The following is a 24,207-nucleotide window of genomic DNA, read 5'->3' as shown; positions in this document are numbered from 1 at the left end:
ACATCAGAATTGAAAAGTTCATGAGAAGCGCCTGAGCAGCGAAAGTGTGCCCATTTTAAACAAGAGACGCAAAGTATACCTTTCTGGTTAGACCTGACTGACTTGTCACATGATAAACACGGAAATTTAACAGCCATCTATATAACAATATACAAAAATGATATGCACAAGTGTTCTGATACCTCACAGCTTTTCAAGATCTGCCCGATGTCGAATGTTCACTATCTTGCTATCCCTTGTCAGTGCACGAATTCTGCCGTCATTGGTCCACACCCTGGTGATCGAGTCGCATCTCAGAGCCTCACGGACGAGTTCTTGCCTAGATGATGTCAGGTCTTCGCGAATGTATATCGGGGTTCTCTTCAGCTTCATTCTGGCGGCATAGACTTTTTGACGAACATTGTACCGCGCAAACTTGACAATCAGTGGCCGTGGTTGATCAGCTCTTCCTGTCTGAGGTCTTTTCGGTTGAATCCGGTGTGTTCTGTCCAGGTCGCCTTCCCCCACGTTGAAACCGAGGTCGAGTTTGGAGTTGAGAAGATCGAGCACAACGTCATTGCTGATTTCGTCCTTCTTCTCCGGCACGCCGTATATTCGAAGGCAGTTTCGCCTTGAGTACTGCTCTTGTTCCTCCTGGTAGTTTTCGCTGTCAGAGAGCTTTTTCTCCAGTTGTTTGACTTTTTTCTCAAGTTCATTCACTTCTTGTTGCTTTTTCTCGACGTCCAGGTTGACTGCCGCATACACACTTTGAGATACCCGGTCTATCAGGGCCGCTGCGAGGAGGTCAACCAACTTTGAAAGGATTGGCTCGGCACAAATCACTTCTTTTATCTGGTCTTTGAGTTTCACTGTGTCACTCTCGTCGAACTTGAATGACGCGCATTCCGGAGTCGCATCATCTATTGTGTTGCTTGCACCCTTGTACGTTTCCATGGTAGATTGAGCACCCAATTTGGTACCCTCTTCATCCTCGTCTCGGCAGCCGGAGGGTTCCCCATCGTCGGACGCTAGAGGCTCGTACCTGCCGACATTTTTTGATGAGCTACCTCTGCCCGTTTTTCTCTGTCCTGCTGTCCTACTTCCTGATCTCAACATGTCCACAAATTGATCACAGACAGTATCAATAGTCACCACAGCACATTCCTCATGTTTGAAGGGCAAGCACTTGGAGCAATTCCGTGAAAAATCCGAACTTTGATGAATCTTTTTCACAGTAAGAACGGATAACGTCGTGACACAGTCTTTCTCTTGGCTCTGGTAGCGTAGTTTTGCGTGCTTTTGCGTAAGCATGACGGGTAGTATCGTAGTGTTGCGTAGACTTGCCCATAACCTGCGTATTTTTGTGTTTTATGGTCCACCCGAAAGTACGGGAAAAATTAAACATGTTTGTCAATTTAATTCTATTTATTTATTTATTTATTTATTTATTTATTTATTTATTTATTTATTTATGTATCTATGTATCTATCTATCTATCTATTATTTTTTCACTCATTGATTTTGCATTCATCTCGCGTACACCCTTATACGCTCAGCGTATTGGTAAGAAGGCCAGGGTAGGCACAAGCTCAGCGTAGTCTGTACCCCAAGGAGGTCGGTATGCAAAACTACTCAACTCCACGCAGGCCCAATATGAAACCCCCTAGTCATATCGTCGGAAGGCCAGAAAAGGTAAAGACCTACTCGTGCTGATGATTGCGATTTTCGTGCGTGCGTGTATGTGTGTGTATGTGTGTGTGTGTGTGTGTGTGTGTGTGTGTGTGCAAACATATGTGCAAACACCAGAATTATTGGTTTTTGCATCGCATTTTAAACATTCGTTTTCGCGTGTGAGAGCGGACGTACTCGCAGTGTGTCATTCAGGTTCGTTAGGTCCTGACGCCCATCAGTCAGTTCTCTCACTACCACTTTTCTAGAATCATCAAGTCGGTGTTTTTCATCCATCATGTTAACCGTGCTTGGAGTTGGAGTTTTGGCGACGATCATCCTCGCGACGTCTGCCTTGACGTACCTTCTGGTGAAATTCCTCCGGATTTTCATTCTCATTAGCAAATTCGATGGTCCTCCAGCCCTTCCGATCGTTGGAAATGCCCACCAATTCAGCAACGATCCACGAGATATCGCACCCATGACTATTACATAATCGTTCATGAATTCATATGACATTTTGTAATACCCTTATGCTTGTGTCATTCTATATAACTATTTACTTCATGGTGAATAACGCAACGGTACAGATAAAACAAAAAATATCGATTTTTAGAATTATGTCTAAATCAGGGAGCTGTTGGTCGTTTTGAAATGTATATTATTTACATCTTTTCCGAATTGCCATCAATAAATTGAGTCCACCAAATGAGCAAAATTGTAAAAGCTTGCTTAAAAAAATACAAAAACAAAAACAAAAACAACTTACCCTGAAATAGAGCACAACGAAGTCTGACATTCTAAGTAGTCGCAAGCATATATTCAACGTGAGCTAAGGTTATGGACATAATCTCACCGGACTCCCACAGTGTATACAAGTCTTTACGATTTTGTACAAACCAAATGGATTTATAAAAAAAGATGCATATTGGCATACTACGAATGTAATCTTGTAATATAGAGCAGCAATTATTTAGGGAAAATATTCGAGGAAAATGTGTATATAAGAAAAATATGTAATTGGATTAGCAAAAAAAGACCCATTTACATGCCAAATGTAAGAATATTCTATCAATTTCTTTGCGTTTATAAAGAGAGAACATTTCACTTGCCAATTGAACAATTGTAATAAAAAAAACAAAGGAAGCACGAAGATCAATGAATAATGTTCTTAAAAGGAAAATTATCAGAGTACTCTAGAAATGAAATCAGGAGATAAAATTAAAATCGATAGTCAAGCCTATTTTGTGATCACAGGTTATATTTTGACAAAACAAATTGCTTCATCTTCATATCCATTTCATGTTTTTTTTGTCTTAATCTTATTCCCTATAATCTTTCTGTCTGACCACAAAGAATGAACAGAAAGTACTGAATATAAAACAACAACAACAAAAAAGAAGACTTCTTTTTGATATTTCAAATAATTCATTGAAAGATTGCTCCTCAAATAATTAATCCTTTAGTTCATACTTCTAATTGATAAATCTGGCACTGTACCGTAAAAAGATAGAAATGGCTCAGGTAAACCGATTTTCAAAAAGAAAAAAAAAAGATCCTTCAACCTACTGTAGTTATTGGCCTGTATATTATGATTGCATCCTATTCTAAGAAACGTATATTTATGTATATATATAAGGACGGCTCATCTAAAATAAGAAAAAAAAAAGCGAAATGTGTTATTAACAATGCAATGTGACTTTTATGACAATCATTGAAAGTTACGTGCAATACTCCATAAAAAAAAATGCTTCTGCTATGGATCATCATGAGCACACCGTGGGTAAGCTTCTGGACTTCTCCATGGCCTTCAACACAATAGTCCACGAAATTCTTCCTTGCAAACTGAACAATTGCGGTATACGCGGGGGGGGGGGGGGGGGAGTGGAGTGGTACAGAGTTTACCTGTCGGGCAGGCAGCCGTAGATCTATGTATAAATTGAATAATTATGACTCTTTTTCCAAACACATTTCATGTGGTGTACCCTATGAAGGATCCGTACTAGGACACGTATCCCCGTTTTCTTATCATATAAATGGCATAACACACTCACACCAACATTTCTTAAAAACTTTTATGTTATTCGCCTACATTTCTACTGTCTTGTTTTCTCACAAAAGCTAAAAAAACAAAAAAATCCCTTCTTGATATTTCCAATAATGACTTATTCACTTAATTAACCGGGTTTATGTTTATACTTACAAAAAATAAAACCGTTATGATATTCAGAAACTCGTAAGATAACCTCCCTGGTCGAATTGTATTCGAACAATTCAACCAAGCATGGCGTCGGTCGAACGTTCTTGCTACGCTCTTGATACGTGTATCTTTTTCGGATCCGAAATATTTTTACTGATCTCCCAGATTGTATTATTATTATTACGAGTAGATGGAATACGAAAGGGGTGAATCATCCAAGGGAACATTATTCCTTACGTATCTCACTGAGTAGCGAACGTTTGCGAACGTATCGAATTTGAGATTCGCCAACTTTTCTGACCAATGTTTGCGAAAAAATTAGGGGTCACTTCTGCCATTAGCGACAGCAAGCGACTTTTAGCGATGTTTAGCGACAATTAGCAACACTTGAGGAATGTTTGCGAAAGTGCTTGCGAAACACAGGTGGCGACTATTAGAGACTGTTAGCAAATGTTAGCGACAGTTTTGCAAATATTAGAAACTGTTTGCCAATCCCTTGCGACAATTTGTGAATGTTTTGGGACCTTGAAAAGTACCAGGCGATTATGTATAGTCAGACCCATAAAACCAACGTACAACCTTCCACTGCAATCAGATCACTTGTGACCACCGTTCAAGATGGATTTCCAAAATAATTATGGAAATGAATTTCTGCCCAGAGGAGGCTCAACGTGCTACTATCCTTGAAGAACTGCTTTGCCTGGGTGCTGCTACAGCTATCGTGCAGCTCAAGAGAAAGAAAGAAGACGAAGAAAAACAAGAAAGGAAGAAGACAAGAAAGACTGTTTGGGTCAGAGAGCGATTGTTGCAGAGGGCAAACTTTTGTCAATATGAAAAGCTTTTGCAGCAATTACATGATGGAGATGTCAAGAGCTTCAAGAACTTTCTTAGAGTGGAATCTGGCCTGTTTCAGGAGCTTTTATACAGGAACCATATGTATTGGTAACTTGTTCGCTAGCAGTGGCGAATCAATAAAGAATGTTAGCGACACCGTATTACGACCGTTTACGAATTCTTACGAGTGTTTTGTGAATTTTTGCAACTGTTAGGGAAAATTCAAATTCGCAAAGAAATTTTGAACATGTTCAACACTTCTTTGCGACAAAAAAAAAAACTGCTTGCGACAATAAAAACCGTCCGCGAACTTTCTTGCAAATGTTAACGAACTTTTAGAACCCTTTAAGAACCCTGGCGAAATTCCAAATTCGCTACGTTCGCAAACCTTCGCGGCTCAGTGAAATAAGGAAAAACTACAAATACTTTTACCACCACCTTGGCGCAGACGTAGACGTACGTGCAAAACTACACCCCGATTCTGGTGACACGCCGGGGACCTGGCCCTACACACGACTTTTCTGTGAACTCACCCTTCTACCGCAATCTACATACATCTACATACAATAACAACAGTCCGAATTCAAAAAAGTTAAAAGAATATCGATATCAATATCAATATCAATTTTACTGCTATTCGTAGTGAGGTGTCAGATAGTCGCACTAATTTATCAAACTTAGAATCATCTGTGGCTGACTCTGACAGCTCCAGCAGGGTCACGACCATTGAGAATTATTTCATACACAAGATGAAATGGGATACTGTAAACCTAGACACAAAAGATAAAGGGTATGTTTTAGCCCTTGAGTTACATGACAGGAAAATGAAAGTTTTTGGTGCATTGCATGAACATCCCGTCGAGATGGATGGTGCTGTGTCTGATTAAGCCTGGAATCGACATACTGCTCTGTACCTGTCGCCGAAAGATGGAATGGAAAAAGCTATTCATATTGGTGAGGCATCTTGCTGCTAGTAGGCCTACGTATTTCTTGTACTAACAATTACTATCATCACATCAGGGACCTCTCGCCAAGTATGCCAAGATCCTCTCGCGTATCTGGATTGGAATCGTGGAAGGAGAAGGGAAAGGAAAACTGATTGATAAAGCATCTTTGTCCTATGAGAAAATTTTTCGTTTATTAGTGTTTATGGAGCGAATGTGATCTCACACCACAACCAGCGACTTGGGTCCACTAACACACTCTTCTGTACCTGAAATGAAGTCATGAAAAAGGAATGAATGAAGGAAAATGTTCACCCCAGCAGTTTTAGTTGAGTTTGCAGGTGTTGAGATGAATGAGTTCATCACGCGTTCTTAACGCCGTGTCACACCTTTCCGGGCAAGCCTTGCGTGCGACTTGCAAAGAACAATTTTTACTACCCGGAGGATTTATAACATAATTTTCGAATTCTGCTTTTCTAGTGGATGACTTTTACAAGCTGTACTTTCAATATAAATCACTCCTTTCCTTCGATGTAACTATTTTCGATAAAATTGCGAAGTTTGCATTGTTAATTCATTCGTTCATAATATTGTAGAAACGTGTTATCATCTGCGTTGCTTACAAATTGTAAAACAATATGAGTCGTTAATGCATACTCTGTAGATCCTTTTTGTCGGATGGAAATAAAAAGCATAATTGAACTCAATTATTATGTCTGACATCAGCAGGTAGATCAATTGTATATCAATATCATTGTTTTTACTTTGTTTGTGAATTTTTCCTTGGATTTTGTTCTGTTTAATTTTTGACTCTCAGGGTTTTTTCTCTACAACATTGGTGTGATGGAACAGTATCGTAAGAAGACTGGCGGCCTAGTGAGGTTATGGTTTGGGCCGAAGCCGAGCTTATATGTATATGGAGCTAAGCACATAGAGGTGAGCTTGACAATAAAATAAATTGCTACGTTCAAGCCATCATGACTTGCAACAAAATCTCTCTTCAACAGGGACCAAACATGACGTGTCGTTAGTTGGTTTCAGCGCTATTTAACTCTTTTGTTTTCCCGCCAATGTGCCGTAGCAGGCGCAGCTGTACAAATATTTGTCCGCTGTATACGTGCTATAAAACATATTATGTCAAATCTTTCATTGCTTAGGGTTAATAATAAAGTCGTCATATTCAGGCAAATCATTTCCAGCATTATGTTCTATATGTGAAAAAACCCAAACAATTTATAGACTATTGTCTCTATAGTGACGTCTCTGAAACCTAGAACAATTCTTCGGTTGTTTATTTGTTTCCTTATAAACATACTCCAACTAATGTCACTTCAAGTTCAAGTTTGATAATATGTTTCTAACAAGCTCTTATTTTCACATGTATTCCACTCGTTCTCGAAGAAATTTACGGTATCCTTTCACTCGTTTGACTGTACGATCCCACTCTATTAGGTTCACCGGCGTAAGTGAATGGAATTCAATAAGTACTGCTTTGAAATGCAGCACAATTCTTATTTGAGTGCTTACTGAAGCGTTCTTTCTTTGACCAGTTAGACATGACTGAGTAGTATAGCAGTATGTATACTGCATGTGTGTGTGTGTGTGTGTGTGTGTGTGTGTGTGTGTTTGAGTGTGTATATAATATGTACGTATTAATGTGATGATGTTTTGTTTATTTACTCGTTTTCACACAGAATCAGTTGTAATATATGTTGCTATTGTAAAGTTGTATTTTCATGTGTAGGCAACCTAACACAAGCACAAGATGCTTTCAAGGCTGCCTGGCTCTCATTGTAAACGCCACTATTATATGTTTTTGTGTTTTATTTTGCCGAATAAATGACCTAAACTGGCCTCTATCAATTAAAAAAAAAAATTGTAACAGTTCACTAGCTCACATATTATTTCAGTCCCAGAAGCTGTAGCGCTGTTGTCGGCACCAGTGTGTGTGTGCGCGAAGGTAGCCGTTGATGACCTCGTCAGAGTCACTCGACTCAAATGAAGACCCTCGGCTTGCTTTAGCTGCAAAGATTGCAGCGACGGCCTTTTGTAACGGTTTCCCAGTTAAGGGGAACAAGTACAGATGGAATTATTTTATCACTTGTATTTCTGTCTAGTCGTCCTCGTAATCTGTTGAAACACTTGTGTCGTGTTCTTACATACAGGCTATACTCAGTAGCAGTCGACATATCAAGAAAGGATTTGGCTATAAGTTCGTGGAACCATGGCTCGGCCCGGGTCTGTTGCTCAGGTATGGAAGACGCTGATTGTTTTGCATCTATGTGTATCGCAATTTATTGACATGCGTTAAGTATTAACAGAGTTACAGCGACCTGATTTCTGCAGCTGAGGGCACCCTTGCTTTTGGTACCGATATTGATTAGTCTGACGGGAGGGGGGGGGGGTGGCTTGAACTGAACAAATAAAAATTTCATGCTCTCTTGCTGATATCTTTATTATCATCACTATAATACCAAACACCTCTACCTCTACCGTGTATAGTTCTTTTTCAAGACCGTAAATGCCCTAATGCCCTTCTCAATTCCTTACACAGCACCGGCAAGAAGTGGTTCCAACGCCGCAAGATGCTGACACCGACTTTCCACTTCTCCATTCTCCAAAACTTCATCGATGTGTTCAATGAGCAGAGCATCATCCTGGCGGAGAAGCTGGACGCGTTTTGCAGACAAACGTGATCCTGTCAACATCTATCCTCTCATTACTGCCTGCGCCCTGGATATCATATGTGGTACTCGACGAATATAATACAATTCACTACTCATTCAAAGATTAGAATTTACTCAACTGAACCACATCATATTATGTAACTTTCGAGAAAGAGAGATTGAATAACCGACAAAGGATAATGATGAATTCTGTGATTGTCTGACTATAGATGTTACAGATCAGGACAAACAACCGGCCGTTGACACTTTAACATTTCCCGTAACAATGAAAATGAATCGTGCGCGTAAGATAGTGTGATCATGGCGGCAGTAGGAGTACAAAATGTCATTGTGACGACTTTCTTATTTGTTTGTTTACGGTGTAGACACAGCCATGGGGAAATATGTCAACGCGCAAGGTGGAGGCGAAAGCGACTATGTGCGTGCCGTCCAAAGGTAATAATCTTCCCCTCTGTTGTAGAAACTGTCCTCGTAAACGTCATGAGGTGTCATGTGCCTGATGTATACATGCAGTAACTTATATCAAGGCCTTATCTTTGACGTGAATCACGCGCATTTGCCTAAGACTAAGGTGAGAGTGGGGAAGGGGTTGGTCTGAAGTGGAAAGAACCTCACATCACAATCATAACCAGGGAGGTGATCCTATCATATCATAGCGTAGAGTTCATTGCCTTGCTTCATTATGGACACAATATATAGGCCAACTTCTTGAAAATAGTGATCTATCGCTCACGCACAATTTTCGCTTTGTCCTGAAACCACTACAAAAATTGTGACATCGCGAATGTCTTATTGTCTACTGCATAAACTACGCCACCTTATTCAAAAATTAAATGAATATTGAAATAGGTTTTCCCGGTCAATTTCATTCTTCTGTCATTCCAATTCATAAATGTGCTTTCAAATTCGCACCGCCCACGCGCGCGAAAGTATTCGGACATTCAAATTCAGAATCCGAGCCATCAATTTCATTTATAGGAGTTCTATTTCGTTTTCGTCAAATCAAATTCACGTTTTGCCTGTTCAATTTCCAAATGCGAGCATTGCATTTCCTACTCGTGCATTGAAATTCACGCGATAGTCATGTGATCCCGATGAGCTTGTTTGGAGCGTTCAATTTAATTTTCAGGCGATCAAGTTCCTACTTCGTGCAGTCGATCTATTAAACGAGGAAAATGGAGTATACTTTTTAAAGAAAGGAGAAAGGGCATACACAACCCATGAAGGCTGGATGGCATATAGTATTATTATGATTGTTTCAAGGTTCTACATTGTTCTGTGTTTATGTATTCTTCGTTTTTCCTCTCAATAAATTTCAAATTGTAAGGTCCAATCAGCAGTGCATCTAAACAACACAACGACAACCTAATCACATTTCTTGATGATATTGCACGCTGACAACACCCCAACACTAACCACACAACTAAAATGTATCAATTTAAAGACAAACTGACGCACAGTGATCTCACATAGTCCCGCAGAAGTAAACCAATCAGATAGCAATAAACAACAAAGAAGTCGTCTACAATGTTCATGTTGTCAGTTTCAATGTAGTAAAAAAAAAATTCCCAAAAGGTGTCAATCAACCTCCCTAATTATGTTCGTCTGCAGGCCTATACAGTGCCTGTATGTGCCTATATATTCCTTCTCGTGAAACCCGACTTCAATTTCTCATTTGCATCACATGCTCAAGAATGGGTTACCTGATCATGAGGAGGTTCAAAAATCCCCTGATGTGGCCGAATGCTGTTTTTGAGCGGACTGAAATTGGTGCACAGCACGCTTTATTCCTGGAAACTCTGCACAGTACGACCAAACAGGTGGATATTTGATGTGTTTGGAATATCATATTTATCTGAAGAAGAAATCCACCCATATAATAAATGAACTGCAAAAGAAAGAGAAAACTATTCCCTACAGAATGATGCAAAAATGAGAAAATTGGATAAGAAATTAGTAACATATAAAATTTTGAAATTTCATTTATTTTAACCAGTCCTTATGAATATTCCAAAGCAAGTTGATGACGTCATAACCTCACAATCTTTTATTTATACAGCTGAAATAAGAGATTTTTCTCAGTACTGTATATGAATTGAATAATAAATTGTGAGAGCATGACATCGCCAACTTGCTCATTAGAATATTCATAAGGACTGGTCAAGAAATGTTTTCCCCCAAAATGTGAAATTGAGGTATGTCATATCTTCCTTATTTCTCATCCAATTTTGGTCATTTTTGTATTGCTCTGTATGGAGTATTTTGTCTACTTCTTTTGAAGTTAATTTACTTTTGGGATGGATTTCTCCTCTAAAGGACATTTTGCTGACTATGATACCTAGACTCGGCTGTCACGACTATGCCATTAAGATCCACCTATTATCTGACCAATAATGTGGAAGCCATTCCTGCTGCCTTACGGTTCAATCGAGCTAAAAGACCTAGGAACGTGGAATTCATGGGTGATCCGATTCAATTTCTAACCAACAGGGTACATTCGAAACTAAGGTCAGCGATGTGTGCATCAAAGCGTACAATGACTAGTAACGATGGTCTACTTTCCATTTCTCTTCTCTCCTTTTTTTTTTGCGGGGGGGGGGGGGCGGATGGGAGGGGTTGTGTGTCCATTTTCACAGAGATCAGTGATAAAGCTATAAACAATTCGTTTACCTTGGTTCCCGAATATATCCAAGATGGGCCAGCCTTTTAGCTCAATGAGACATGTACATCCCCAAATGACCGGGTCTTTAAAGATGAAGTTTAGCCAACTCTCCGTGGGAGTATGATCCAGTAAAGAAGAGAGTCGCTCTTTGCGGGTGTAAGTCCATCCTACACACGTCTGTAATTTCATATTTTATTTTCAGGTGATTCGCGAAAAACTGCACCATACTTCCACACCTCTTGGCGCCAGTTACGTGGGCAATGGCGCTATAAGTGTTGGAACACGGAAGCGTATCGCATTCTTGGATCTCCTTGTCCAGATTCACAGAGAGGACCCAAACTTCACAATTAAAGACATACAGGATGAGGTGGATACCTTCATGTTTGAGGTAGGAATGCATTGTTCGTAACCTGTAGTTGTGAATCGACTATTTTTGTTTGCTTTGCTTTGCTTTGTGTGTGTGTGTATGTGTGTCTCTCTCTCTATGTGTGTGTAAGACTCCTTCCGATTTCTATGGGCAGTGACGAGACCGGTTTTTTTTTTTCCCGCCACTCCAGGGTCTGATATATGGCGTTGCGTTTTGTCAAGGGCTGCAAAGCGTTCATGATTGTATTTGGTAGTGCATAATATGAATTTGAACTGGCAACAACACCTGTCGCTATGATTTTCTAATCATATTGCGCCAAGGTCCTGAATCTTTCATTTTTGCCAGTCCGTTTTTTTTTTTTTTTTTTTGTTTTTAGGTCTGTAGTAATTGCTCCCCGAGTATTCATATCGACTATAGTAAATCAAGACGGATTATCTTTTTTTTTTTGTCTTTAACAGTTGTAGACTTGCTTCTACAGGCTCGTACTGAAAGGGAACCCCCACAATTCGTTCAAAGTCACCCATCCGATTTTGCCACAATCTTCAGCTGGGAGCGTACCGGCTTTTAAACAATAATATTTGAAATTAGACAAGAACAACATGAGAAAAGATGATGTAGCTCAACCTTGTGGTGGAAGCCTTTTGTGAGCGAATGTTGTTTCCCAAAGTCTTGATGAATCAAAGTAAAGTGCTTGAAACAATCCTGTGTAACCATCAGAAATATACGTGGATATCATGTTGGAAACAGAACTTGGTTTGAATTAAAAAAAAATAAATAAAGGCCATAAAGCGACAGTCTTGTGTAAGAGACTGCCCAGAGAGGGGAGTGAGTTCAGTATGATAATGTAGTTGCTAATTTCGCCTCAGTCACGGGGGTGATAACATATTTTAAAGCACATCAGCTCCACGTGATCCACGGTAATCTAATGACGTAAATAAACCATTTGTTCTCGTAATCAGTATCGTAAGCATTAGAATTACACGTCATCATCATAATCATCATCATTTGATTATTATCGTTGTCGCTGTTACTATTACTTCCATCATTATGGTTATTTCATTGTTGCCATCGAATTGGTAACCTTTGCGATAGGGTCATGACACAACAGCGGCTGGAACGTCCTGGACCCTGCTTCTTCTTGGCCGGCACCCCGATGTTCAGGCGCGCCTGCATGACGAGTTGGACACTGTCCTTGGTATTAAAGTTTGGTACTTTTAAGTATTATGCAGCTAGGGATGTAACTTTATAGGATCTTATGGGCTTTATGCGATTCTGTGAGGATTCTGGTATATCTTAGACCTGAGCGTAAAATAGCTTATTTCTTCATTTTGTATGGAATTTGTAGACTAAAACACTGGAGATAATGACGTGGCTGGTAAAATATACTCGGTTTGCTTTTATTAATCAAACTTGTCTGATCTTTTCCTTCTACTTTGCAGACATGTAAAGATTGAGGCTGTATACGTTTTTGCCCAGGAAAAGATGAAAAAAAAATTATACATTGTATTGTCCTCAGTACTCGGGTCACACGCGACTACTGGGTAGTTCTTTTTGATGTTTTGAGCACGAACATTAAAGGGGCATTCCAGACGATTTTCATAATTTCACATCATGTGGTACATAAATCGATAGTTCCATGTGTGAACCAAAAGTGGCAGAGCTAAGTTAATACTATGAGTTTGTACATTGGTGACTAGTTTCAAGTTTGTTCATGGCGGAATCAGGTGCCCCCCCCCCCCCCCCGATCCAGGGGAGAAGGATGGGAGATAATATAATGGAAGGGGGACTAGATTGTTCTTTTTCGTTTTCGTCTTGGTTATTATTATTTTTTGCCTTGCTTTATTTTTGGGGGGCTACGAAGATGTAGAGATCACAGATTTAATTATACTTATTTATTTGCATTTCTTGTTGTGTTAAATTTGTCTTTGATGTCATTTTTTTTTTGTATGGAAGAGCGAAAACACATGAATAAGGCCCCATCCATTTCAAGCATAGTCGCTCACGATGGCGGTCTCTTGCATTCAATTATATCTGTTACTTTATATACTGAAAAAACCTGTGTATTTAATTTATGTTTCTGTGAATGTATGCTTCTCAATGCAATTACCTACGTGTATCTATTTGTGTGCTGTTATCGTTTTATTTCAGTGCACTTGTTATTCTCTGTCTTTGTGCTTTTGAAATTTGTATTCAATTTGTATTTAATTGAATGCGGAAATAAATCAAATCAAATCAAATCAAAATTAATGTGTTCACTCATGCGTACAATTTCCCTTTGTATTAATCTACTAGGTTGACAACCAATTAAATAACCTTTAATATGGTATGTAAAACACTAGTATCAGGCAAATAATCCATGAAAATTTGAACTTGAAAAACTGTCCGCCTTCTTTTTTGCCGAGTGTACACATGCACTCAGAAAAAAGAAAGTAAACACTTTTTCCGGCACATATTTTTCATAGAAGATTTTCATCAAAATCATTGTGTTATCATTAAAGATTATTTAATTGGCTATCAACCTGGTAGGTTGATACAAAGGGAAATGTCATGCATGAGTGAACACATTGATTTTTGTCCTTCAAGATACAAAAGTAAAAATGGCAAAAGTTGACATTTTGTCATTCATTTGCAAACGCCCTTAAGGATAGCAATGATAGCAAAATACCAATTTAACACAATGAGAGACATGAATTAAATAGCAAAAAATAAGTTTTCGTCCCCTTGTATCTCTTCATATCCTCAAACACAAAACAAAGTGGGAAACTAAAGAGGTAAAAGAGTTTTCTGTCGAATCTAACTTCAAATGACACAGGGAGTAAGCCGCAAAGGTGATAAAATGGACATACTTTCTTATTTCATTCTTTGATTTAGGAATTCAATAATTCATGAGGCAAATTCAAGAACCAAATATCATTTTTTTTCAAATTTCTTAATTTGAAATAACGTTTGGAATGTCTGCCATTTTTGTGAATATTGCCTCTTTCATGCCATTTGTATTTGGATGGTTAGACAGAAGATTCTTAATTTTCTCTACTATTTTTTCGTCTTTCTTTATCTTTGCGGGCTACAAAGTCATTATAGAGATCATAGGATGATTTTTAAAACTCAATTTGATTTTTTTTTTGGTTTTAAATTGTCATTTGTTGTTATTGTGATGGCATGGAAGAGCACATCGCATACGCATGAATGACAACTTGTCCATTTTTGCAATTTTTATTTTTGTGCTTTGGAGGAGATAAATGAATGAATGTTCACTCATTTATACTATTGACCTACCAGGTTCATAGCCAATTAAACTACCGTTAACATGGTATATAAAACATTCATATCTATCCGAATATTTTATGAAAAATATGAACTTGAAAAAGTGTTTACCTTCTTTTTTTTTTTTGCTGAGTGTATGTAAGTGTGGGTTGAAGTGTGTACACATATGCATGTAATGATGCTTTTCGACATATTTGTAGGGAACACGGACCGTTCTGTGACCTCAGACGACCTGGCTAACCTGCCATATATGGCTCGAGTCCTGAAAGAATCACATCGTCTTATTCCACCAGTTCCTATGGTTACCAGGACCATTGACGAGGATATCGTCTTGGATATATGAAACGATTTTCGATTTAATTTGTATTTTTTTCATTTATTCTTGTAGGTTGTAACGTCTTATGTTATCAGTTTGGGGCTATCTTCCTCGTCAGAAAAAAAAATCATATAAATGTATATGATATTTTTGTATACATGCATAAAAATCTTCTGTGTAATCATGCCATCCCCTCTAGTAAGAGGACATAAAATGGAAGTCCCGTGTGTGAGAGAGTCACAACTCATGCACGTTAAAGATCCCGCTTCATTTATTCATCGCAAAGAGCAGGGTGTTTAACCCGGTGAAGTGATCCCGCTTGGTAATACATCCAACCGGACCCCATGGAATACCAGCTATTGCAGATGAATATCGGCTATCCAGCAATCTTCTCAGATGGAAATGAAACATACAGACAAACAAAAAAACAAACAAGAGAATAAATGTGAATAGGAATCTCTTTAAACTAAACTCGAAGTGCTCTTTATCGCACAGCGTTACTTCAACTGGACATTATTTGATATTTTTTTCTCCTTTTATCATTTTCTAATACGATCGTCCTCCATAATTTGTATTCATTGGTTGAAACAATTCACATACACTGTAATTTACGACATAATTATTTGAATATTTCATATACGTATTTCATTGAAAACGGAATGTAGAAATAAACTGAACTGAACTTTAATAACTTAAGGCCATGTGATTGTATACTTTATTGTTTTTAAGGGAGCTTCCCTCACAATTTTCAAAAGGATCGATGATTGGTGATCACAGTCATTCCTCTGAAAGAGAGAAGAAAGTGAATTAGCGACCGTAAAGAGATTGTATAGTTTTGGTTGAGATGAGGATTCAGCTTTTCCCTTTTCACGAGATAATTACAAAATAGCTTATGAAATATTACAGGGCATAAAATTCCAAGATGAATTCAAAGTTTATAAACATTGTTTTTGAGATGGCTGAGATAAGGAAACGAAGGAAAAGAATGTTGTTCAAAATATAAAAAAAAATCCAGACTTCTTCCTCTTCTTTTTTTGTGTGTTTACGATGCTTCAATTTCTCTTTCCATCGATGTTCTTTTCCAGAGGAGCCCACATTCTACAAGCTCTGTCTTTTTAGTGGATCTCTCCATTTTTCGCACTTTAAGCAAGGTTTTACATGTATTTCATTTCGACTACTTCTGTTTCTTTTTTTACTACAATGTATAATTACTATAAGGTCCTCAATTATTGTACAATCTTTTCATTACACAATGTTCTGTTTACCTTATTCTGTAAAGGAAGTGAAACATATATGTTTTGTCGAAAAATGAAAATAAACTTTGAATTGAATGGATTGCTTTTTTTTATATTTCGGCCATTTCAATACCAATTTTCATCAGAAAGACTTTGAATTCATCTTGGAATTGTATGCTCTTTCAAATTTCCTAAGAGGTTTCTCATTATCTCACTAAAAACTTGAAACCTGAAGCCGGCCATCTCAACCAAAACTATACCATCCATATAAGCTCACGCGCTGAATTCGTCTGTTGAAACGTTGGATCAACGATTCCTATTCATTTGTCTTTCTCTATAAAAGAGTTTGAAAATATGAAAGAACATATACCTTGAGAATGACTTCACGTATGATCTCACAATAGTTGCTTTCGGTTGACAAGATAATGAGTAGAGAAATGCGAGGGAATCTGATAGGTATTCTCTATTATCATAACGTCTTTTCATACAGACGGCAAAGTCGTGCCAAAGGAAACCGACATCCAACTGTGGATGCACAGCCTTCACCATGACCCAGAACACTTCCCCGATCCGGAGGTTTTTGACCCCGATCGCTTCCTTCCGGAAAATAGCGCCAAGCGACACCCCTTTGCCTACGTCCCTTTCTCGGCCGGACCAAGGAATTGCATCGGTAATCAATTTTAACATGACATATATGACAGTTAGCCCTGCACCCCCTTAAAAAATAATTTAAAAAAAACCACCTTTTTTGGGCGTACCTTGTGACTGATGTCACGGCAAGATGACATGTTTATTTTTTGTAATTCAGTTTTGTAGCAAAATCTTAAATCAGGAATATCATTCAGATGTCAAAATGATGACTTACGGCATGTCCAGGGATTATTAAAGTTTTCGTTAGCTTCCATATGACTATTAAAAGCTTTCCGGTTTTTTTTTTATTAAGTTGGTTAAATGATTTTAGGTGTTTCAGAGGGCATTCTTTGAGAGGAAATACGAGAGGGCAAATCAAGATAGATCAATGGAAAAGGATAGTAAGATGAAACATTTTGTACCTTTTCTCTTTGCGCTTTCAGGCCAGCGATTCGCGACGATGGAAGAGAAGGTTGTCTTGTCTAACCTTCTGAGGCGGTTTTCCTTTCGCTCGCTCCAGACAATTGACGAGGCAAAGCCGTCTGTAGAGTTTGTCACGAGACCAGCAGAGGGAAAGATCCTCATGGAAATCAGCAGAAGGGAGTAGCCAACATCGACATGACTGAGAGCTGCTTCGTGTATATACAGTGGACACCCTTAAAACGAAGTCCTCGGGACAGGCGGTATTCTGTCGTTATATCGATATTTCGTTATAACTGAACAAATAAACAATAACAAAAACAAAGAGCGAGTAATGTTGCGGCCTGCAATTTTACTTCGTTGTAACTGGAATTTCGTTATGACCGTGTTCGTTATAACAGGAGTGCACTGTATCGGAAACGCAGTGGAACCATTCAACCAAACAGATCTGATAGGCCTATGCATGTACTTGAAGAATTTGATCGTGAGTTAATGTTGCGGCCATGTTTAAACAATTCAAAGAAGTCCATCATTTGATAGCACCGCAGAATAAAGCCTTTCCGTTGACACCTCATTTGTTACAAAACGAGGAATATTCTTTATTAAAGTTATCATTAGCAAAAAAAAAAAAAAATTCTTGTAATTTTCTTTTGTTGTGTTTATCAGTTTTAAACACAAATATCTCAAATTTTCATACAAGAATGTAGTTAACTCATTTTGCAATCACAGTCCTCAGTTGGTATTGATGGAGATAGATTTTAAAACTGTTATAGAAATCTGATTCTGCAAAAAAAGGCTTTGCTCATGGAAGAAATTAGATCCTAACGGCCTTGTTAATAAACCTGCCCCATCATTGAATACTACCTACACTACCCATAAAATCACATCGGATTTGAACAAGATATTGTTCTCATGATCGAAATTCTATTCTTCTATGGTATATAGAATGATTTTTCTACCATGACTTCAATGATTACTGCTGCTGCAGTCAACTGCGTCTGTTCTTCTAAGTGTCTAAATAACTTTAATTCATATAGATGCCAGGCTCGACATTATGCAAGGCTTGACACGAACAGTAACACTGGGGGGGGGGGGGGGGGGGGGGCAGGGCAAATCATCAAATCTAAAGTTTAAAAAACACCCATGGTGAGTGGGCCCCCTATTATCATTATCAAAGCATGAAAATGATTTTAAACCCTGATTATTATGTAAAAACTGGGAATACGTATAAAGGCCTTCTAAAGTTATTCATTGTAACAAAGTTTACAAAGTCTTACCAATTCACTGTTGAATTAAGGCATACATATAAATTTCCATGGCATTATATAATCATGAAATTAACATGTCTATGGCCGTATACCTGGTTTTCAATGATTTCATAGATACAACTTTGCAGTGAAATTTGGGCTAGGAAAACAAAATGTGAAGGCCGACTGAGTTCGGGTATAAAGATCGACTATGCACAGCATTGTTCCAATCTTGCAACCCTGGTTGCGACAGCTAACTGAAATTCGTGTAGCTATCAAGCACTGAGCTACGAGTTATTCTTCTTTTCTGCATTCTAGAAAGCACATGGAAACACATAGGACTTGTGTTACATTAATGTATGGTGAAGAAATGCAAACATAGTAAAAATAAAAAAAAAACAATCAAGAGCGAAGTGGTCCTGTTATTTTGTTGTTTTTTATATCAGCCATTTTCATAAGAAAAATACCCTTTCATATTTCATAAGTGGTTTCTCCCTATCATTCAAAAAGACAGAAAACAATTCCCTTGCTCTATCTTACCATAACATTCACAATTTTCATTGTTTCTTGACTTGTATACCCAGTGAAACTTTTGTAGTATATTCCTGGTTGATTTATTAATATCCCTTTATCATGTCATGTATGTGCATCTTCATCTATGTCAGCGATTATTAGGAGATGCTTTTTGAGAGTTTTACTTATCAATTAAGGATTTGTTACATCGGCAACTAAATCTTCAAATATAAATTCTTCTCATTCATCCAGTCGAAGTACAAGATCAAAGATTAGTTGAATCAAGAAACTGGAAATAAACTCACTGTTGCGACGTTTCGCCAATTATCAATTGGCTTCTTCTGGCGAATGAAGCTCCCGATGATGGAATGGCCCTTAAATAGTGCGAGATTGTGCAGAGCGCACTGGACCTTGTCCAGCGCGCGAAAGACGGCTTGGGATTTTTTTTTTGTAAGCTGCATTGGCTCTGTGACTTACAGCCTTGCCAAACACCTTGCCAACATTCTAAGTCCCTTAGTAGGAAAGTCCCCTCACCACGTGAAAAACAGCCAAGACTTCGTTGAGAAGATTTCACACATCAAACTAGCGGAATATGAAACATTAGTATCATATGATGTAAGTGCCTTATTTACATCGATTCCCTCATCTGAAGCAGTTAATGCGGTTAGGACTTGTCTTAGTCGGGATGACAGCTGGAAGGATCGTACTTCACTTTCCATAGATCAGATTGTTGAAGCGCTAGGGGTTTGTTTGAGTACAACCTATTTTTCTTTCAACGGCAAGCACTACATACAACAACATGGATGTGCTATGGGTTCACCAGTTTCTCCCATAGTGGCCAACATCTACATGCAAGAGTTTGAGGCCACAGCACTGAGTACCTACTCTGGACACAAACCACGTATCTGGCTCCGCTACGTGGATGACACTTTTGTCATCCTCCATGACGAAGAGAGTTCGTCTTTCTTTGGTCATATCAACTCCTTGGACACGCACATTTCCTTTACACAAGAAACATGCAAGGATGGACATCTGGCATTCCTAGATGTTGAGGTCCACGTCGATTCAAATGGTACCCTCTCCACTTCAGTGTACAGGAAACCGACCCATACGGACCAGTATCTTAATTTCCAGTCACATCACCCCTTGGTTCACAAACTTGCAGTCATCAGGACCCTCTTCCATAGAGCAGACACCATAGTTCACAGTCCACCTGAGGTTTAAAAAGAAAAGACCAACATCAAAAACGCCCTGGCTGGATGTGGATACCCAGACTGGGCATTCTCTAAAGCAGACACCCCGAAACGACAAAGCAAGAACACACAGAGAACCCACGGTACACAGGGACGGAAAGTCACCATCACTATCCCGTACGTGCATGATCTGTCGGACAAGATCAAAAGGCTGTTTCAGAAACAAGGCATCACTACTGCCTTCAAGCCCCACAACACATTAAGGCAGAGATTAGTTCACGTCAAGGACCGAGCCGCCAAAGAAAAACAGAGAAACGTAGTCTATGGCATCCGATGTTCCCAGGAGGATTGCCATGATTTCTACATAGGGGAGACACAACAATCACTAAAAGCTCGCATGAACCAACACAGAAGACCCAGCAACTCAGAAAGCATCCCGGATTCAGCAGTATACACACACATCAATGCCAGCAAACATTCGTTTAACACCAATCAAGTGATTATTCTGGATAGAGAATCCAAGTGGTTTGAGAGGGGACGTCAAGGAAGCCATCTGGGAACGTGTGGAGAGACCTACACTTAACAAGAGAGGAGGTCTCCGCTTCAATTTATCGCACGCGTGGGACCGGGCCGTTCGCAAAATCCCAAGCCGTCTTTCGCGCGCTGGACAAGGTCCAGTGCGCTCTGCACAATCTCGCACTATTTAAGGGCCATTCCATCATCGGAGCTTCATTCGCCCGAAGAAGCCAATTGATAATTGGCGAAACGTCGCAACAGTGAGTTTATTTCCAGTTTCTTGATTCAACTAATCTTTGATCTTAAATCTTCAAATATACATAATCTATCATGAATTTATAACTGTTTTCTTCGTGAAAGAAAAATTGTGCTGAATGGATTTATTTCATTTCATTCATTTCATTTCATTTTATTTCATTTCCGGCCAAAGCATATAATATGACAATTGCATGTAAACAAATTAACTACAATGTAACTTGTGCACATCCAAATGAAATTTAAATACACGTCATTTGTTTACATGAAACAATAAACATACTTTAGTTAAAGAGATACATGGACAAAATGTGACTGAATCATAACAAAGAAAAGGTCGAAAATGGAGGGGACTGCTAAAAGCCAAGCTTGTAGAATGCAGTCCCCTCGTGAGAAGTGAAAATTATAGTAATAATGCAACGAGACAATTATACATATTCTTTGGGAAGCAGGACATAACATGAGTATACGCACACAAACGCACACACAGACAGAAATAAAGCAGCTCTCTTACATATACGCGTGGAGGTCAAAGGCCAGAAAGGGATTCTTTATTTGAACGTGGAAACCTTTTAACACTTATTGCCATATATTGTTTAGTCAATTTGATGAATAGTGTCTAGTACTATTTATCCCATCCTTTTGTATTCAGATTATTTACTTGCAGCTTTATTTCCTGACAGTTGTTGTGGAGTACCGTAATAAAGTGTTTCTTTTTGGAATTTGCTTGTGTCTTTAAGTTTAATTCCTCTTTTTACTTGATTGGACCTTTCCTGAAAGAATGAATGATATACAGTGGACTCCCGTTATAACGAAGTCCCCGTGACCGGCAGTTATCTCTCGTTATATCTAAATTTTGTTTATAACCGAACGAATAAACAATAAAAACATAGAGCTGATAATGTTGCGGTCTGAATTTTCACTTCGTTGTAACCGGAATTTCGTTATAACCGTGTTCGTTTTAAACGGAGTGCACTGTAGAAAGAAAATTGTAGCGTCCATTTCAAAATCCGAACGCATCGATCAAGCCTTATAGTGTTGCAGGTGTACCGGACACATGATATGGAAAAGGGTTGCGTTTCATGAATATACGGGCCCATTTTATATTCAACACGATGATGCACAGGCCTATTTCGTGGATCGGTGAGAACTGGATGCCCTCATTTAACTTTGGAACAGTCTAAAACCATCTCGCTGCCCTCGTGAATTTAAACAGTTCTAAAGTTAAACTCGCGAATCAAATTTATGATAATGGCAAGCATATCACCATACGATCGGCAATCGATAATGATGATGAACACCACGATGAGAAGAGCGATAAAAATATAAACACGCTCTATGAATTGGCACTCCCAATTCAATTCAATTACATTTCACAATAATAGGCTGCATGTCAAATAATATAAATACAATGATAACATACAGTCGTCTCCCGTTAAAACAAAGTCCTCGGACCGGGAGTTTTCTTTCGTTATATTGAAATTTCGTTATACCCGAACAAATAAACAATGAAAAATAATATTCGCGCCTGAATTTTTACTTTGTTGTAACCGGAATTTCGGTATAACCTTGTTCATTATAACAGGAGTGCACTATAGTCATAATAGTAACAAAAATACGCTTGACGGAGAATGAAACCTATTTGATATATATATATATATATATATATATATATATGTATTATATATATATATATATATATATATATATATGTGTGTGTGTGTGTGTGTGTGACTGTGCATCACAAAACGAACAAAAGTGGCATTGAGTTTGTGTGAGGACTGAAAATAGGTGAAATGGGTCAACCTAGCCAATCTTGAGTTTTCCATATTTATGAAAGAACAAGTCTTCTTCTACACTATGTTAAGATTTGGGAATCATAAAACAAACAGGAAACTGTGTTTTCAGCAGTTTTTCTCAAACACTTTATTGTAGAACAGTGTGATTAGATGTTTCTGATAGAGTCCACGTTTTATTTCTTAAAAATCCTGTACACACTCTTCACTCTTCAACTCTAATAACTTTTGAAAAGATAACGCTACTGCTTGAAGTTGTTATTAATCATGGACAAAATGTGTTAATTAAAGCATGTCTAATCTAAGCTTAATCTGGTAATCCATTCATTGTCTCGTCTAGACGTCGAGACTCCTGAAGAAGGTGGATGGAAGCCACCGAAAATTCGAGTTGCTCAATAAACTCTATATTGGCGAAATATTGCATTACCGGTTTATTCTTCGTTATATATATATAATATATATATATATATATATATATATATATATATAAAACAGCTAGGGTCTGCCTGAACTGTGGCCAATCGGTAAGGCTTTCCACGCCAAAGGACTCGAGTTCGTTTCCCGGCGGAGACTAATGTTTTTTAACTCGTGCACTTTTTCCAAAGAGGACAAACAGTAAGAGGATTTATAATTCAAAGCTATCAACCGTTTTTCTTTCGTCACATCACACACCTACACACACTAACATGTAAACATGAAAATTATATCATATATATATATATAATTATATATATATATATATATATATATATATATATATATATATATATAAACACTACACGATTCAATGTAAGATTCACCAAGTAGCTGTAGTGCGTGTGTATGTCTGCGAGGGGTGGGGGTGTTCTCATCGACAAGATAAAGTTTGATTTTGGAGTTGTTGTATATTTACCTTGCGCCACATTGGGAAAAAGAAAATAAAGTACGTTACACTCTTCATTGCCCTTGAATAACACTACCCATCATCACAAAGTCATTTTGTAAGTCTCATAAAATAAGCAGATAAATATTGATCTTCTAGCAATATACTAGTACTTTTATGAGTTCGATGCATTTGCTTTGGGATTTCTCTTGCATACACGTCTATACACACCCGTTGTGATTATTCAACGTTAAAGTTACTTGAAAATCATTTGTACTTTTTTTGTTTTAGATTTATGAATATTTCAGTCATTGCTACCGATTTAATGCCCTGCATAATATCTTTGCGTTCAGTGTCATATTCCGTTATCTTGTTGGTCCTAAAAAAACCTAACGGAGCCGAAAGGGTTTCTTTTGATTGACATCAAGGGCTCCCCTCCCAAATTTATGACATCAGTGAGATATAAATGTTGTTTGTATTTATTTCAAATATGGTCCACCAGCAGGAGTTATCTTTACAATTGATGATAAAGTCTAAGATTTCAGTGAGGTAATATTAATGTTATCTGTATTTGTTTCATATTGCGATATGCTCCATCTTCGTTGAGGGCAGCAGCTTT

At 38.2% G+C, this 24,207-nt stretch overlaps 1 protein-coding gene and 1 pseudogene across 1 annotated transcript; both read left to right on the top strand.

Moving 5' to 3' along the window:
* Positions 1-1,945: 1,945 nt before the first annotated feature.
* LOC139720720 (cytochrome P450 4V2-like) lies at positions 1,946-17,393 on the top strand (annotated as a pseudogene).
* Positions 17,394-19,776: 2,383 nt separating this feature from the next.
* On the top strand, positions 19,777-20,742 carry LOC139720735 (uncharacterized). Its single transcript, XM_071632090.1, has 2 exons — positions 19,777-20,038; positions 20,240-20,742. The coding sequence occupies exons 1-2, from the start codon at positions 19,777-19,779 to the stop codon at positions 20,740-20,742; spliced, it is 765 nt and encodes a 254-aa protein (XP_071488191.1).
* The last annotated feature ends 3,465 nt before the right edge of the window (positions 20,743-24,207 follow it).

This window comes from Diadema antillarum, unplaced genomic scaffold (genome assembly GCF_040938485.1).
Source record: "Diadema antillarum isolate AM-2024a unplaced genomic scaffold, OU_Dant_1.0 scf00000132, whole genome shotgun sequence".
Lineage (NCBI taxonomy): Eukaryota > Metazoa > Echinodermata > Echinoidea > Diadematoida > Diadematidae > Diadema > Diadema antillarum.
This window is presented reverse-complemented; position numbering and strand designations above follow the sequence as displayed.